This window comes from Sturnira hondurensis, unplaced genomic scaffold (genome assembly GCF_014824575.4).
Source record: "Sturnira hondurensis isolate 20B ecotype Veracruz unplaced genomic scaffold, ASM1482457v3 Scaffold0006413, whole genome shotgun sequence".
NCBI lineage: Eukaryota > Metazoa > Chordata > Mammalia > Chiroptera > Phyllostomidae > Sturnira > Sturnira hondurensis.
The window spans coordinates 21,402,365-21,420,121 of record NW_028079044.1 but is presented as its reverse complement, the minus strand read 5'-3'; the positions used below and the strand labels follow the sequence as shown (position 1 = coordinate 21,420,121).

The 17,757-nt window shown below is 39.9% G+C and overlaps 1 protein-coding gene across 1 annotated transcript; it reads left to right on the top strand.

Moving 5' to 3' along the window:
- Positions 1-825: 825 nt before the first annotated feature.
- Positions 826-17,616, top strand: DUSP11 (dual specificity phosphatase 11). Its single transcript, XM_037048215.1, has 9 exons — positions 826-1,064; positions 1,783-1,858; positions 3,711-3,842; positions 7,407-7,530; positions 11,000-11,060; positions 12,994-13,040; positions 13,315-13,387; positions 13,619-13,804; positions 15,886-17,616. Exons 1-9 carry the CDS (start codon positions 964-966, stop codon positions 16,079-16,081), a joined length of 996 nt encoding a protein of 331 aa, XP_036904110.1. The 5' UTR covers positions 826-963; the 3' UTR covers positions 16,082-17,616.
- The last annotated feature ends 141 nt before the right edge of the window (positions 17,617-17,757 follow it).

Sequence of the window (17,757 nt, the reverse complement as noted above, 5' to 3'; positions counted from 1 at the left end):
AATTGAGAGGTGTTCTAACAGTTACAGGTGCCTGAGACTGTGTGGAAATCTTAGACTTCAGCTTCACTCTCATCTCTGTTATTTTTTTGTTATTTTCTAAAATGTAAATACTTAAGACCTGACACATGATAGAGCCCAATAAAAGCTTCATTGTGAGTGGAAATGTAGGTTAAAACTCTATTTTATTTTTTAGGGTTAATTAAGTGGTATCTTTCAACGTTTTAAGTTTGCAAGGCCTTCATTTCAGAAATTCTACTTCTAGGTATTTAGATATAGGTGTACACACGTTTAGGGATGTTCACATCACACCCTGTGTGTAGTGGAGGGCAATAGACTGAAAATAAATCTAAAAGTCCATCAATATAGAATTGGATTTTATAAATTATGGTACTTATTATCATCAGTGGAACACTATGTGACCATTAAAAACAACAGAATGTATGTACACTTAAATTGAGGAAATTACAAGACTTTTTGTGGATATATTGTAAGATATATGGTGTGCTACTTTTATATCAAATAGAGGATTTCCACATTTGTGCAAATAAATATTTACATACACTATACCATAATAAGAGTGAATGTGAACACTTGGAAAATATATGGAAAGAGCACTGAAGGCACCGGGGGAGGGAGACTTAAACTTTCATTCTACGTGTAGTATTTGGATTTTGAAGGGTACGCACAAGGACTCTAGAACCTGCGCTACCGGCCGCCAGCTAAGGCGGGTACACCAGCCACCAAAATCCTGTCCCGCTAATCTAGTTTTCAACCAGCCAGCGTGGTGGCGTCATCACTATGGGCGGTGACGCGTGCGCATTAGCAAGGAGGCGGTGTAAGGGGTGGAGCTGCGTAGGTTGCAGTGTAGAAGCTTCCGGTGGAGGATCTTGTTTTGGCTCTGATCGTGTAGGACTGGCGACTTTGGCGCTCTTGGCGCGGGCTCAGCGGCATCTTGAGGCCCACATGAGCCAATGGCATCGTGCCCGCGGCGGCTGGGGCCCGGGACGCGTGTTTTCTGGACGTTCCAAGGCCAAGAAGAAGGGCGGAAACCACATCCCCGAAAGGTAATAAGCCTTAGACCCTGGGCGTGGCTCTTCCTGTAAGTAGCTCGCGGGGTCTGGGCTTCGCCTCCTGCGGCCTCTGCCAGTCCCTACGGCCGCCGCGCGCTAGGGGGCTGTGATGCTCTCGCTGCCCCGCCTACAGTAGCTGAAATGGACGGTCTGTGCTTTTCTGATTTCTCCCATACTTTTCAAAGCGAGGTTCTGGCCATCGCTTCTCGGGTAAATGGGGAGGGACTGCTTTTGTAGATGGGACTACCAGTGTTAGGGATATCTATCATTCATTACCAAAATAGACCCCCCCCCCCTTAATATCAGAAGCTCAAAGTTTCACAATATGAACTCAAAGTTTCCTACTGATCTGATTTGCTGGCACCAGTTGTTTGAAGATTGAAAATAAAGTGTGAAGTGAAAGGATTGAGTTTAAAGTATTTCAGTCAACATGTATATATTAGTGGTACCTTAGTATTCAGGACCAGGCTAGCTTTTGTCAGGGACATAGAACTTCTGGCCACCTCTGGTCTTAGATCTGCCTCGTTTGTTGAGACCTCTGCACTGTTGCCTTGTATCTGTTCTCAAGACGGGGAAGCAGGAAGAAGGGAGCATTCTTGCGTACTAGGTGGGGTTAAGAAAAGAGCAGCAAAATGCAAAGCAAAGAGAAGAAGGGACCAAGGAGTCTTCAATCTGTGCCAGGGAGATGGGCTAACAAAAAATGTATTAACAGGTGGAAAGACTATCTCCCAGTTGGACAGAGGATGCCTGGGACTCGTTTCATTGCTTTCAAAGTTCCTTTGAAAAAGGTAAGCAAAAATTGATTCATTATTCTTTCAGAAATCTGAATTTACCATGTAGAACACTGATTCTCAATCCTATCATCCTCCACTTTCTCTTTAGCACATGCTTTATATTTTGCCCTTTACTATCATAAAATGAAATTCATTGCAAATGAATTTCAACGTACTTCCATACGTAATTTTAAATGAAAAAATTACTGCAATGCTCTAATTATGAGAGGGGACCCCAAAAAACCAGTATTTATTAAAAATTGAGTATTATTACGTGTTTAAACATCAGTCACTTTCAAATTACTCTCCACTTGATGCAACACACCTACTGAGACTTTTTTCCACCACTCAAAACAGTTTTGGAACTCGTCAATTTGAATGCCTTTTAGTGCTTCTTCTGTGCTTTGTTTTACCTCTTCCACATCGGCAAACTGTTTCCCTTTGACAGCTTTTTCCATCTGGGGGAAACAAACAAAAAAAAGTGTCACTTAGGGTGAGATCAAGTGAATAGGAAGGGTATAGCACGGGAGTCGTGCTGTTCTTGGTCAGCACTGTGTCGCAAATCACCCTCCATGAAAGCACAAACATGTGACAGTCTTCAAAAAAATTTGCTGGAGCCAAATACAGCCTCTCATAACAATGCTAGCTGGTACCCTGATGCAGATGGTTTCCTTGAACACTCCCCCAGTGGGGGAAGCCTGTACTATAAGGGACCTGTCCTCCAGAGATTTGAGGGAGGGGGCTATTTATTCCTTGTATAATTCAAGGAATAAATAAAAGAATTTATAATAAAGTATTGTGTATTTACATTTCACTATGTAAATATTTAGGCATGACTATACTAGAAATAAAGAAGTAGTTGGTTACTTGCACCATGAATGCAAAAAACTACAAATGCAGACTGATTTAGGTGGGTTATATTGCCTTAGCCGTAGGAGTTTCCATGACAGTGAACAGCTCTTAGTAGATTTCTAAATAAAACCAAGTTCATTCTTCACTGGTTAATAAGGTGATTACTATCCTGGAGAATTTAGTGTACATTAAAACTGGAGGAAAAAGAAAACCTTTGTGTTTAATTGTGAAATGGAGCTACTTTCTAAGGCTTACATAGTTATGAACAGTTTTTTCACCTCTTTGAACATGGAGTAGGATATTCAATAGTCATTCAAGTATAAGACACGTTTTTAGGACTGTTCCGATTTGACAAAATGTCTAGCATCTATGACCACATCTACTGACTGCCAGGAAGACCCTTTGCTCCCTCCATCACAACAAGGAAAATGTGAGCTTAGGGTTTCAGCATGGAAATTCTTAAAAATTTTTTTTTAACTAAGAAAGGAATCAGTGGGGAAAGTATTTGAACTATATACAGAAGGTGAGAAGAGATTCCGTGTCTCATTACACTGCCTGTTATAGCATAGATTAGCATCAGTAAAAGCCTAATTCAAGTGTATTGGGAATTTATTTAATTTGTGACTGATGGGTAGGGGTTCCTTTTTCTCTTACTGCGTCTATTCTTCTGCATCTCTGGACATTAGAATTTGGTATAAAGATAACATATGGTTCTTATATTCATCACTACCAAGCAAGTATTTGACATGCAATAAATACTTAGCAATCTTTGTTGAATGAATAAGTGGACTCCCCACACACAGTTGCAGTTAGTGTGAATTTTTCCTCCTTTCTGTGCAGTTTTTCTAACTGCTTCAGTTCCTACTGCATGAGCACTAAAAGTGGATTCCAGAGGCTTTACAAGGGTCTCTGCTTAGCCCCCCTCCAGTCAGCATCACAGGGCTTGAATAAATGGATCCCATAACAAAGGATTTTAAGTGCACTTGTCTGTTTCCTATTTCATCCTCTCTGACAGAGTTTTGAGGACAGACTTGCTCCAGAAGAACGTTTTTCCCCCTTGGATCTTTTTAACAAAATCCAACAACAGAATGAAGAACTCGGACTGATTATTGATTTAACGTATACTCACCGCTACTATAAACCAGAGGTAAATGGAAATGTTAACTAAAAAGAACCTACTTTCTGATACTATAATAATTCACAGCTAAGGCTAAGGAACACAGCTGTTTATCACCTCAGGCTAAGAAGAATCCAGACCTACTTTCATGGGTAACAGTTGAAAAAGGGAACCAAGTGGTTTCCTGAACTAAACATTTCTAATTGCTGTCTCAGAATGAGGTAAAGACATGAATTAAAGTCTAATATTTGACAGTAGGCTCTGAGTGTGCTTAAGAAATTCTGTAAGCTTCTATGTTCTATATTTTGAAAATGAAGTAAACTTTTAGTGAGGTAAGTAGTAGCCTAACAGCACAAAGAGGAATATTGATTATGTCATTAGCATTTATTTTAAGCAGTTACCTGCATATGTGTAAGCATCACAGTAAAAGACAAGTTGTTCTCAAGGGTGTATGCTTTCTTTTCCTCCAATTTTTCCATGATGTACAGAAACCCATCTTTTCTGTTGGCCCACATGGCATATCAGTTGGAAAGAATTGTCCTCCTTCTGACCAGTTCAGTGACCATGGGAAACAATAATAACTAATGCATGTTAATGCTTGTGTAGCGGTTTGCTCTTTTAAAAAGTACTTTGAGCTCTGACTGGTGTGGCTCAGTGGGTTGGCCATCGTCCTGCAAATTGAAGGGTCACAGGTTGGATTCCTGGTCAGGGCACATGCCTGGGTTGGGGGCCAGGTCCACAGCTGGGGGCATGAGAGAGGCAACCAGTTGATGTTTCTCTCACACATGGGTGTTTCCCTCTTTTTCTCTCTCCCTCCCCCTTTCCCTAAAAATAAACATATAGTATCTTTTAAAACCTAAATTAAAAAGTCCTTTCACATACCTTAGGTAATCTGCGCAACAAGTTCTAGCTGATGAAGTAGTCGTAGGACTGATATCTCCTATTGAGTGCTTATCCTTCACTAAGCTCAGAGAATAAATGATCACAATTAGGAATTTTACAGATGATGAAACAGGCTGAGACTAGGAATAATGAAAAGGAACTCAGTTGTTCCTCTTTTATTGTTTTAAAATATGCATTAATAATATTTATCATTTTAACCATAAGTTTTCAATTCAGTGGCATTATGTACATTCACATCATATGTATCCATCACCCCTGTCTATAACCAAAACTTTATCATCCTCAACAAAAACACTGAACCATTAAACCATAACAACTTCATTTCCCCTCCCCTCATCCCCCAGTAACCTCTTGCTTTCTATGAATTTGCCTATGCTAGGTACCTCATGTAAGTGTTCATCCATTTGTCCTGTGTCTGGATTATTTCACTAAACACAGTGTTTTCAAGGCTCATCCCTGTTATAGCATGCAACAAACTGGTATTCCTTTTCATGGGTGAGTAATCCATGTGTATATATACCATATTTTACCTCTTCATCTGTTGATGGCCACTTGGACCGTTTCCTTCCTTGGATCTTGTGGATCATGGTGCTGTGAACGCGGGTGTACAAATTGTTGTTCAGATCCCTGCATTCAGTTCTTTTGGATGTGTAGGTGGGAGTGGAGTCGTTAGGGCTTATGGCAGTTCTGTGTTTAACCTTTGAGAAACTGTCAGGCTGTTTTCCACAGTGTCCTCTTTTTTTTACACAATTGTTATGAACTTTAAACTTACATAGAAGTCGATGTAATACTGTGGGTGTTTGTTGTCCACCCATAAATTCATCCAGCTTTGATATTCATTAACTGATACCAGGTTTCATCTACGCTTCAACCTATTTCAACTTATTCCATATTATTTTGAAGTAGATTCCAGATGTCATTGTGCCTGTACATTTTGGCATTCATATTTTAAATGTGGGGCTTTATTCCCTAATACAACTTTTTAATATTACATATCCAATCAGCATGCAGATTTGTAGTTGTCTTCTAAATCTCATGAAAAGAAACATTTGTAAGACTTGAATTAGACCCAGATAAGGTCCACATTGTGTTTGATTGTAATATCTGTGGAACCACATCTCTTTTCTTTCTTTTATTTCCCCTGTTGAATTTCATTTTTTTAAAAAATATTTTATTTATTTATCTTTAGAGGGGAAGGGAAGGAGAGAGGGAGAGAAGTATCAACGTATGGTTGCCTCTTGTGCATCCCCTGCCGGGACTGGCCTGCAACCCAGGCATGTACCCTGACTGGGAATCGAACCTCAATCATGTGGTTCACAGGCCCGCGCTCAATCCACTGAGCTACACTAGCCAGGGCTGAATTTCATTTTTTAAGAAACTGTGGTTTGTCCCATATAATTTTGGTGATCACACCCCCATGTGTTGTAACCATATTCCTTAGGACTTGTATTTTAAATTGGTAATTGACCCAGAGGCTTGATCAGATTCAGGCTTGGGGTTTTGTTTTTGTTTTCCAAAGTGGTTTCGTAGGTTATGAGTGTTCTTCCATGGAGACATATAAGTGATAGCCTGTTTCTGTAATGTTAGCAGCCACTGATGATTGATACCTACATTGAGAATTATTTGGGGACTTTAAAAATGGTGAATTCTACTGTTGTTTTTTTTTTTCATTTATTAGCTGGGTATATGTATTTTTCTTTTTTAAAAAAGATTTTATGTATTTGTTTTTAGAGGGGAGGGGAGGGAGAGAGAGACATCAGTGTGTGGCTACCTCTCACACACCCCCTACTGGCCCAAACCCAGGCATGTGCCCTGACTGGTAATCGAACCAGCAACCCCTTTCTTCACAGGCCCACGCTCAGTCCACTGAGCTACACCAGCCAGGGCACATTAGCTGGGTATATTTCTATGAAAAGAAGCTCATCAGCTATTTGGTTGCCCAGCTGTAGAGGCATGATTCTTTCCTTTCATTTAAAAATTTTCAAAATAATGAGTTGATTCACTAAATTCTCCAGTGATGACCAGTTCAATTGTACTTTATTTATTTATTTTTGTATCATCAGGGATTTCACTGCAGCTACTATTCTTATTGAGGCACAAATTGAGTCCTGTCTCTGGCCAGTTGGAGCTTCTCCATTTAGCTCCCAAGTCTTCTTGACATGACATAACCTCAGTTGTTCCTGTACTTCTTCAGGGGTAACAATTAGGAAATGTGTTTGTATGTTTGTTTTTCGTATGAATACATCGTAGGTTCACACTGACACTTTCCTATTGGATTCAGAACTACAGGAGTTTATTTAACTTGTTCTGGCTATTGTCAATGTCTACTCTCTCCCACCCCAAGAGTACCAGCTCTCAGCAGTGCCTGCAGGTTGCTCTGTCCAAGTTCTTCTGACTCATGCCCTTAAAATGTAAAATATTAGGTGGATTTGTTTATGCAGCTTTTAGTGCTATATGCATTCATTCACATGCATTTTGCTTTCAGCTGTGTCTACCTACTGAGTATCCATTCTGCAGTTTTAATGCAAATCTGGTGATACTTCTTAGTTGAAGCAGCTTTGGAAAAAATGGCTTTTTATCAGAATTACTAATATACTAAGTTTATTACAGTCTATTCTGGTTCTTGTAATTAATTTTTAATTCTTCCCCTGCAAATGAAATAACATACATTTTCATGATCTTGCCTTTTAGGACTTACCGGAAAGTATTCCTTACTTAAAAATTTATACAATTGGGCATCAAGTGCCTGATGATGACACTATTTTTAAATTTAAATGTGCTGTTAATGGGTTTTTGAAAGAAAACAAAGATAATGGTGAGTTGTTCTATTTCTTACCTGAACTTTGTTATGCATTTTGAGTGGGGTTGTGAATTTTTAATATTTTTAATAGCTCCTGCCTTAGTCCTATTGTATTTGATAATGTGGGCATGTCAGAGGGTGGTGAGAGAGTAAGGTGTTTGTCCTGTTATGGGTACAGAGAAACAACTTAGTTTGTAATGTGAGGTTAGTGAGAAATAGGAGCTGAGCTAGCTCATCTCTTTTCTAAATATTTGAATGGGAAATGTATAATATAAAAATGTTCTCTTGTCTTACTTACTGGTTAAGAGGTGATCAGTAGAAGGAAGAAAGGGTAGAATCTTGATGTTTTAGAATGTGTAAAAACAGAAAAAGTAGGCAAAGGTTGAGACAGACCTTTTAAAATTTGAAAAGGTTTGGGGTGAGACAGACCCCTAGGAGCAGGAGGAACAGTGAAGTTGCATCTTCATCATTCATATTTGAAACATTTCTGCTGTTTTTCCACTCTGGGTACAAGTGAAGAAGGTCATGGCCACCTCCTGTTCTTAGTTTTCAGACAGGAAGAACTAAAGTAGGCTGGTGTTTGCTTGTTTCTGCTTTCAGATCTACTTGACTCTGTTTGAAAACAGATCTTAATAGCTTCTGCATATAAAGAATCCATTGCCTTTTTTCTGGCATCTGGCTATCAGAAGGAACATGATGTTTGCCATATTTTAAGACTAGGGGATCTTTTTTTCTTTGGAAAGTCACATACTCACAGGACCGAGTGTTCATTTTGTTCTCTTTCTACATTTAGCTTAAGGAGTATATACTTTATTAAGTAAATTTGACATACAAATATAAGTTTAAATATAAAGAAGCAGAGAGTAAGGGAGAAAGAATAGAGACAGATGTGGGAAGATAGGGGATGGAAGGAAAGAGAGATAGAATCAGTGGTTTTTAAGATAAATTGTCAAGCCATTACCTGGTCACTTAATGTAGGCACTAGTTCTTAAATATCTGAGCCCTGGTCACAGGTCTCTTGTGTACTTTAAGTCATGAGAGGCTGGACTTTGCCTGTGATAACCACAGAGTCTACAGGCTCCTTTATGCAGTGGAACTATTATGCAGTGTCCCGTCTGTTTCCGGGAGGGCCAGAAGATCCACAAGGGTGTATGAGAGCATGTTTGTAAGTATTGGTTCTTCACGTGCTGCACCAAGTGTACTCCGTTGCATGGTTGACTTGATGTTGGTCTCCTGCTTGTATTATGCTGACTTCACTGTGTCTGGCAGCGCTCCTTGCCATGGCGGTCTCAGGACCTGGCTTATGATCCATTTGGCTGCCTCTGCTGTGAGCCCCTCTACAGATTCTAGGCGCACTGATGAAGAGGAGGACCCTACTCAGTCCATTCCCTAGAACTGATATACTCAGAAAATAAATTGATTTAGTAAACACTTGAAGGCCTGTTGGGTTTATTGTTAGGGTTCAAAGATTTAGAGGTGAATAGCAGTCTTTGTTCATTAGAAATTCACAGTTATCTTGAAAGGTAAATATGTAGGAAGTATAAGTACTTAGTTAATTATAATAAGAATAAATTATATGGTCTGGGAATATAGAGAGATGGAGGAAGGCCTTTCTGAGGAGTCAGTGTTGGAGATGGGCTGTGGGGAGGAGGATTTGGCTAGAAAAAGCAAAGGACAGCTTAAGTGTTGGAAACGGTCCAGAACCTACACAGCTTGAATCTGTGTCATGGAGAAGCAGGCTCTGGTGCCACTAGAAGGTAGAGTGAAAGGGCATGATTCTTATGTTTATATTCCACAAATATTTATATATAACACCTTCGAAGGTGAAGGCACTGATCTAGGAAGTAGGAACAGAAGAAAGTTCTTGCTCTTCTGTACTTCACATTCTAGTGGGGGAGAGGGAGAAATAAAAAGTGAATATACAGAGTGTCAGGTGGTGATAGTGCTTCGTAGAATAAGAAAACAATAAGGAGGTGAGGAGACCTGGTGGGTGATCAGGAAAGGCTACTCTGAAGTTATCATTTAGCAGTGCGTTAATGGGAGGGAGGAACTGAGCCATTGGGTATCTGGGAAAGACAGTGGGCTGGGTAGTATTCTAAAGGGAGAGAATGGTAGGTGTAGAGTCCCTGAGGCACGACTGTCACGACATCAGCATGTTTGAGCAATAGCGAGCAGGCCAGTGCAGCTGGAGTGGGGGGAGAAAGTGAGGTCAGAGCCGTAGAAAATGAGATCAGAGAGGTTGGCATAGGGTGGGAGTGAGGTGGACCATGTAGCAAGTCCTTGTAGGTTGTAGTTCAGATCATTGTGGACTTAGACAGACGGATTGCTCTCCTTGTATTGAGAGTTCTAATGCTATCCTAAATGTTTGGGCTTTATTCTATGCAAAATGAAGATTTTTCAGCAAGGGAACAACCCAGGCAAGTGTATATTTTAGAAAGAGCATCTTCCACATGCAGGTTGCATTGAAATAGAAGAGGTGAGAAGTAGGGTGGTAGTAATCCAGGTAGGAGATGATGAGTACCCTCCTACCAGACAGCGCCTAGTCAGGGGCATACATTGTGCAGAGGTCGATTACACATTGTTTTTTATTTAATTTCTCACAGAGTGTTTTTAAAATAAGGACTAAGACATCCTGTGGCATGGTTGGGAAAATCTTAGACACGATTCTCGTGCTGGTTCTATTTTCCCGCTGTGTAGCTCAGGCTTATGTCTCCACATCTGGCTTTTTCACTACAAACTACAAACAGACTTCACGGGGCACATAGGCCTCTGGCAGGTGAGGAGCAGCAAATGGGGGAGTGGACGTGCCTTGGGAACACAAGAGCACTGCAGAAACTGTCCTTTTTAATAATCGGTGTTAAAACTGAAGGCATTCCCTTTGTTTCACTCAAACACAAATTTCACTCTCTTCAATGCCTGTTTTTCTTTAACTCCCCTTTTCTGTGACTGATCAGTTACTGGTGAGCATTCTACAGGGTCTGGCAGGAGTGAGGCCTGCTGAGTGTGTTGGTCAGGTATGCGAATGTCTCGCATGAGATGGGCAGCAGTTTGAACATGTCACCTAAAATGTCACATGGTGTGCTTGAGTTGGTATTGTTATGTTATAGAATTTCATCCTTACGATTTTGTAATAAGAGATTTTGTAACAGAAAGGGGCCTTATTTGGGCCCGACCCTGTAAACTAAGACAGAAGGAATTTTCTCAGTGGAGTTGCTCTAAGTACCTGACCAGGCCTTCCCCGTGTTACACTGTTGCATCAAACTGGGGACTGTGCACAAGTTCCCAGAGACAGTGAATTTTGACTTCATATTACATCATTCCTTAGAGTATGTTACTAAAAAAACCCGTTTTTCCTAAGGTGTTACTTCTTTTCAGGTAGTGGTAGTGCTGTGGTAACTAATATATGTTACTCTTAAGAAAAGTATATAACTTGTTTTTAGGGCATTCACTTCATTTATTTAACTCTACATTCCCTGTTTCATAGACCGACTTATTGGTGTCCACTGTACCCATGGTTTAAACAGGACTGGCTACCTCATCTGCAGGTGAGTTGCCAACCCCAAGAGCCAGACCATGCTTAAGTTGTTTTAAGTAGCAATATAAACTAATCGCAAAATGTAATTAGTATAGAGATATATGAAGCAGAAAGCAGTGTTGCCCCCCACTCAGGGATTACCACCAGTAATAATTGACTACATGTTTTTTCAGACTTTAAAACTGCAGATAAAAGAATATACATGTAATTTAATGGTACAATACTCAGACATTCTGTTTTATGGTTTTATTTTATATTTTAATATATGGTGGGCATCTTCCTTTGAAAGTATTTGGAGACCTCATTCCTTTAAAAAGCTGTATTATTCTTTCCCTTACTGATGTACATAAAAATCAGAAGATTGATGTTATAAAGTGTTGAAATAATAAACATTCCTCTGAGTATATCTTTGAATATATATGCTATTATCTGAGAGATAATTTCACTCAGGATGAAATTTCTGAATCAGAAAGTTTATGTCCATATGCTTTCTTGCGGATGTTGCTACAATGTACTGATTTGTGTTTGTTTATTCAGAAAATAATGTGTTTTTTATTTTGGTTTTTTAAAGGCATTTTTAAAAAGATTTTATTATTTATTTATTTATCTATAGACGGGAAGGGGAGAGGGAGAGAAATATCAATGTATGGTCGCCTCTCGTGGGTCCCCTGCTGGGAACCGGCCTACAACCCAGGCATGTACCCTGACTGGGAATCGAACCGAGATCATCTGGTTCGCAGGCCCGCCCTCAATCTACTGAGCTACACCAGCCAGGAGAAAATATGTGTTTAGCATCTGTTATGTGTAAGCACTGTGCTGGGTGCTAACAAAGACAGTTGTGAGACTGAACAGAGAGATGTGACCTGGATCCAGCAACTTAGAGAATAATTCCAGCACTTACTCATAATTCTAGCAGTTGCTGGCACACACATCTAAAATTACAACTTTAACAGGTGTTCAGAGGAGAGGGACATGGTATTAAGAGAACATATCAGTTGGGATGACTTGACCTCATCATGGAGCTTAGAGAAGGTTTTCTTGGGGGTGAGTTGATCTAATATCTAAGGAAAAGTAGGTATTAACAAGATAGGGTCATGGGGGAGAGAATTCTGGGCACAAGGAGCAGGACAGGCTCTGTAACGGGAAAGCATGTGCTGTGCTGGAAGACCTGGCTCGGGAGGCTGCGCCATGGAGGAAGAATGGCATTAAAATGAAACTAGATCATGCAGGCCTGTGTTGAAGTTTTAGGTTTTAACTTAAGAGCAGTAGAAAACCATTGAACTCTTTTCACTGAGGCTGAGTTAGGGTAGAGGAGGATCAGTTTGCACTGCAGGGGCACAGAGTGGAAGAAGGAGACAGGTGAGGTTTTTGTAGGAGTCAAGGCATAATGGTGGCTTGCTCCACGGTGTGCAGGTCATTTTGGTGGGAAGATATGGACATACGCCAGAGTGTGTATGTGATATCACTGCTAGGGTGGTGGTGGGATGGACAGGAGGGTAAGGAGGAAATGGCTGGCAGTGATGGAGAATGCTAAGTTTCTTGCCCATGCAGTCAGTTAATAATGTTTTTGAGATAGGACATCAATATTTCCCCAACTTGTCTTCTGCAATTTGTTGATTTCTGATAAATGCTATTGTCATATTTTGATTCAAAATTACTTGTATCTTATCAACATCTTTTTAACACCTGGCGAGTTGGTTCTGTGTTTTCTGCTCTTTTAGTAATTAAATTGTTGTATTAATGTAAGTCATTTTATTAATAGAGTTCCTAAAGTTGGTTCATCCTTGTATCCTTAGCATAAGGCTTTTTGTGATGGTGGTGTGTCATTCTTTAATAATTACTGGATTAGATGTGTGATATTTCCTTGGGATGTTTATATCTATATCTGTAAGTGAAATTGGACCTTTTCTGCAACAAACTTGATTTTTATGTTGTTTTGTTAGATATTTGATTGATGTAGAAGGCATGAGGCCAGAGGATGCAATTGAATGTGAGTATGAGGGTCATCACTGTTTTCCTTTTTGTAAAAGTGGAAGGTGGAAATGTGGATGAACTTTCCAAATTTTGAGAAAAGAGAAAAGTTTGTAGTTCATTCTTTGTGACCTAAGATAATCTTTTGCCAAAAGTTTATACAGCGATGTATCTGGAGATACTGAGATGTAACAGCCTGAATGATTAGTCAATGGATTTCAGCTCTGATCTGCTTTCTCTGGAAAGGATGTGCTTTTTGTACAGCTATTTCTGACAGTTCTTCCACTCCTTAGTATTCAATCGGTGCCGAGGACATTGCATAGAAAGGCAAAACTACCTTGAAGACCTTCAGAACGGTCCCATCAGGTGAGTTGCATTTTACATGTGAAGTTTGTGGTCAGGGAGATCAGTTTTGATGTCATTTAAGTTGCACATAGCCATTCTTCTTGTCACTTGTTTCCTTGGTCAGGGAAACCTAACCAAATAGGAATGGAGGGAGGATGGGGTTGTTACTTTCATTGGCCAAAATATAGACAGTAAATTGGCTCCTGAATTTGGAAACCAGTAATATCCTGTATAAAAATCATTCTCTTTGAGGGATCGGGAACCCAGTGTGTCCAGATCGAGGGGTTCTGACTACTCAACATACATGGTGGAACCAGTCCACACCACTAATAAGGCTGTTCACCACAGACCTGGGAATAACAGACGTTGGACCCAAGGCTACCCAACACCTTCTTGGCATTTGCACACCCAGGTCCCAGATGTGCAGCAGTCATCAAGGTATGCCTGCTTTCCCTCTTTGCTAGAATCGAAAGAGAAGTGAGTAGTGTGATGAGTTAGTGTCAACACGCTCTGATAATGGTGAGGAATTGACATTTTCTTGCTGGTCGGTGCCAACCTCAAGGTATCCTTTCTTCATGTTTTGCCCTTAAGGCTGGACGATCAGGTGCAGGGTGGGAAATATGTGACTTTTCAGAGGCATCTAGGAAAAAGACTTGGACGGTTTCATTGTTTATGAACTTAGTTTCAGCCAGCAATTTGATATGACTACCAGAAACGATCTTGCTTTCTTTGACTACGTTCAAAGTGGTATAGTTTTCAGAAAAAGGAAGGTTGTTGTTTAAAGAGGAGGTACAAATTATAGCGGAAATAGTAAAAATTCCAGTAGAGGAATCTGCAAAGGACTTGAACAAATAAATCAAAAAAGAAGTTTTACTTGGGAAGTGGAAACAGCCTCAGTACACGTGAAGCAGCGAGGTTCTGTGCTTTACCTGCTAACTCAGCAGCAGTCCCCGATATAGCAGCCCCAGGCAGGGTGTCAGGCTGCACCTGCAATGCGTCCTGGTTCTGCCCTTCACTTGCTGTATGATTGTGGGTAAGATTTCTAAGTCTCTAATTTTTCATCCAATGACAATTTTTTTAAAGATTTTATTTATTTTTAGAGAGAAGGGCCTGGAAGGAGAAAGAGAGGGAGAGAGACATCAGTGTGAGGTTGCCTCTCACATGCCCCCCACTGGGGTTCTGGCCTGCAACCCAGGCATGTGCCCTGACTGGGAATTGAACTGCTGACTCTTTGGTTCCCAGCCCGTGCTCAATCCACTGAGCTACACCAGCCAGGGCCCAATGACGATTTTAATAAAACCTATTTCATAGGGATTGAGGTTGACTATTACATGAACTAAAAAAGTATTTTGAGCACATTATGAACACTTTCAAAGAGACGTTAGCATTTTTAGAAGATGTCAGTCTTTTTTTAAAAAAAGATTACTTGTGTGTATATATATATATGTATGTATGTGTGTGTATATGTATTATGTAACATTACTTGTAATGTTACTTGTGTTGCCAATGGTACTGAAAATTTGTCCAGTCGTTTGCAAGGATAACTTTAATTCCGTACAAAATGTGCAGCATACCTGTTAATTCCACATTGAGTCTAAGGAAATACTTTAAAATATGGAAAGAGTTATATTCATTTAATCAGCACATTTCTAAAACCTTTCTCCTACATTTCAGACATTTGAGTGGATGCTCAGGGTATAGTAGTACATTCAGAGATGTCAGTCCCAGCATTAGTTAATAGTGGTGAAAAAGTAGACAGGGGCTTCCATTTCTAACAGTGAAGAATAGTCGGGTAATACTATGTCCATACTATGACCTTTTATAAAGCCATCCAAACTGATAGCTCATGTAGGATAAGCAAAAATAATCTGTTACTATTTAACAGTTTCAAAAAAAGATGCCGGGAATGCATTTCAGAAAGGAAATATTAACCGGCCTAATTAGATTAGGTAGGATTGAGAGAGGATTGAGGTTAATTTTTCTTTTTCTGATTTCAGATTTTTTTGTATGATTATATTACATTTATTGATCTTGCTTTAAGTCTTAATTTTCCAAATTTGTTACATATACTATTTTTAGAATTTCTATAGTTTATAATTAATACATACATATATATTTATTTATAAAATGAAAGCAGCTTTATGTTTTCAGGAATAAATAGCTTGCTCTATCTCATGTCAGTCTGCCAGACTTGGAAAGAAAGTATCCGATTAGAACAGTATGGGCATTTATCTCTATAGGGAAGGAGAGAAAGGCTGCTGGGAATCTACCGTGTGCTGAGACATTATCGTAGATAATTTATCTGTATTGTCTTACTTTACCTTCATAACAGTTCATGAAGATGGAAAGTGTTATTAGCTGTGTTGTATAAAGAACTAAGAAATCCAAAGATTTAAGTAATTTATGTGCTAAGGTCATACAGGTAGAGAACATTAGAACCAGTGCATTTATGTATCATTTACAAAGCTTATTATATATGTTCTTAAAACTAATAATGGTTTATTACTTTTTGTTGTAAGAAACTCTTCACAGAATCGAAGCTTTTACCAGAGACACCATAACCCTCCTCCTGGCCCCCCTGGAGAGGACTATTCACAGAGGAGATTCTCTTGGAGCGCACGGCCAGATGCCAGTCACGTAGTCCAGAACGAAAGGTGGTGTCCTGGCGGTTACTATGGGTTTTCCTATCCAGCTTATTATGGATGGACTGAGTGACGCCAGCCTACCCTGGAAGTCTGTCTGGAGACCTCAGGACTGAAGACAGCTGGAGTGACCCTAAGGTTGGGTCAAGTGAGGTTTATAATCTATTTTTCCTCCCTTAAGTTCAAACTTAAGGAAAAATTATATTAATACTGGACTCTTTGCTGATAAATTTGCAGTATTTGAAATACTGAATGAATTAATCCGTTTTTCCAGTCTTAAATTTTTTTAAAGGAAAATGTTATTTTAGAACTCAAAAAGTAATAAAGAATATCCCATGTACCTAATTTTTAACAATGCTATCTTTTCTCTGTATTTCCTTTCTACTAGACTTGTGATATGAATGTGTGCATACAAAAATTTTTAGTTATGTTCTGTTTTGTCTTTCTCTGTTTTTGACCCAGTCATTTAAGGTTTCTTTTTTTCCCTAACTGTTCAAGATTTGTATTGAAATTTACCTAGGAGACAGTCTCTTTGGAACCTAATCACTATTTGCAGTTAGTGGTGGTATTTTGTGATGAGGCATTTGTTTCTCTGGCAGGCTGTTGCGGGGGTTGACCAGCATCCTTTCACTGAGTTGTCATGTACGCTGAGTAAACACAGGAGTGGATGGACTTTTAGGGGTTGTCTGTCAACTGGGCAAGAGACTGATAAACCAGAATGTTGGTTGATTTACCTGACAGGGTAATTGTTATCAACTGTGAAATTACTGAGAAAACTTGAAAACTTACAGACTATAAAGGTTACTTAATGAACAGAATAGGATACAACATTAAAAGCCTGGGATATTGGGAAGACTTGTGTGGCTCCTTATGTTTGTGCTTTTCCATTGAACATAACTTACTGGGGTCTCTCTCCACTCCTGTCACAGTGGACAGTGCTCTGACTTTGACTTTTCTAAGTGTCTCTTTTGCTGCTGCACCTCTAGACCACACAGGTGGATCACTGGGGTTGGGGTGGGGGGTGTTGATTATTTTTAGTTGCAGAGGAAGCTAAAACCTTTGCTTAAGAAAGTGTCACACCATCATGATGTCAAAAGCCTGGGTAGGTATTTGATGAATATCGGCTTCATTTTTTTAAAGCCTCTTATTTTGAACATTTGTATCAGAATGTCTTTTACAAAATGTGAAAGCATTTCATCTGTTCTCTTTTATGTGTGAAGGACATGTTGAACCTGACCTTAAGGAAATGCTCCAGCTCACCTACTCCCCTGTCTGTGTCTCAAATTGCTAATCTTTCATCTAAGTTGAAGGATGGCTCATAGGTTTTTCTTTGCCCGCCACATTTAACGGAGATACAAGGGCTATTGTGAAGAGGCTGGTCCTGGGGAGTTACTCCCCAGGGGAAGACTCCCTGGGGAAGAACAAGCAAGGGCAGTGACGGCAGTCCAGCCAGCCTAATAGCTCTGAGCAGTGTTTTGGCAAGCAGTTTCTCACGAGGACATTGCCAGCGGAAGGGCCCTCATTTAAACATTTTCAGAAGACCTTTCTTTACCCTGTTGTCCCCTCCATCCCCGTCCACTTCTGTTTCAGTTATCAGCGTGGCTTGTTGAAAACTAGGCTCCATTTGCTCTCTCGTGTCTCATTTACTCTTCAACACTGTAGCTCTGGCTTGGCTCGCACCACACCATTGAGCGTTTTTCTAGGGAAAGGGACCGCAACTCCCTTGTTAAAAGGCCTTTGGTGTTCTAT

What these genes read in the sequence shown, in the direction of transcription:
- DUSP11 (XM_037048215.1), top strand. Translation starts at nt 964, where the DNA reads ATGAGCCAATGGCATCGTGCCCGCGGCGGCTGGGGCCCGGGACGCGTG. An exon ending in GAAAGAAAACAAAGATAATG is followed by an intron (nt 7,531 to 10,999) that starts GTGAGTTGTTCT and finishes CCTGTTTCATAG; the next exon opens with ACCGACTTATTGGTGTCCAC. An exon ending in GATGTGCAGCAGTCATCAAG is followed by an intron (nt 13,805 to 15,885) that starts GTATGCCTGCTT and finishes TTTTGTTGTAAG; the next exon opens with AAACTCTTCACAGAATCGAA.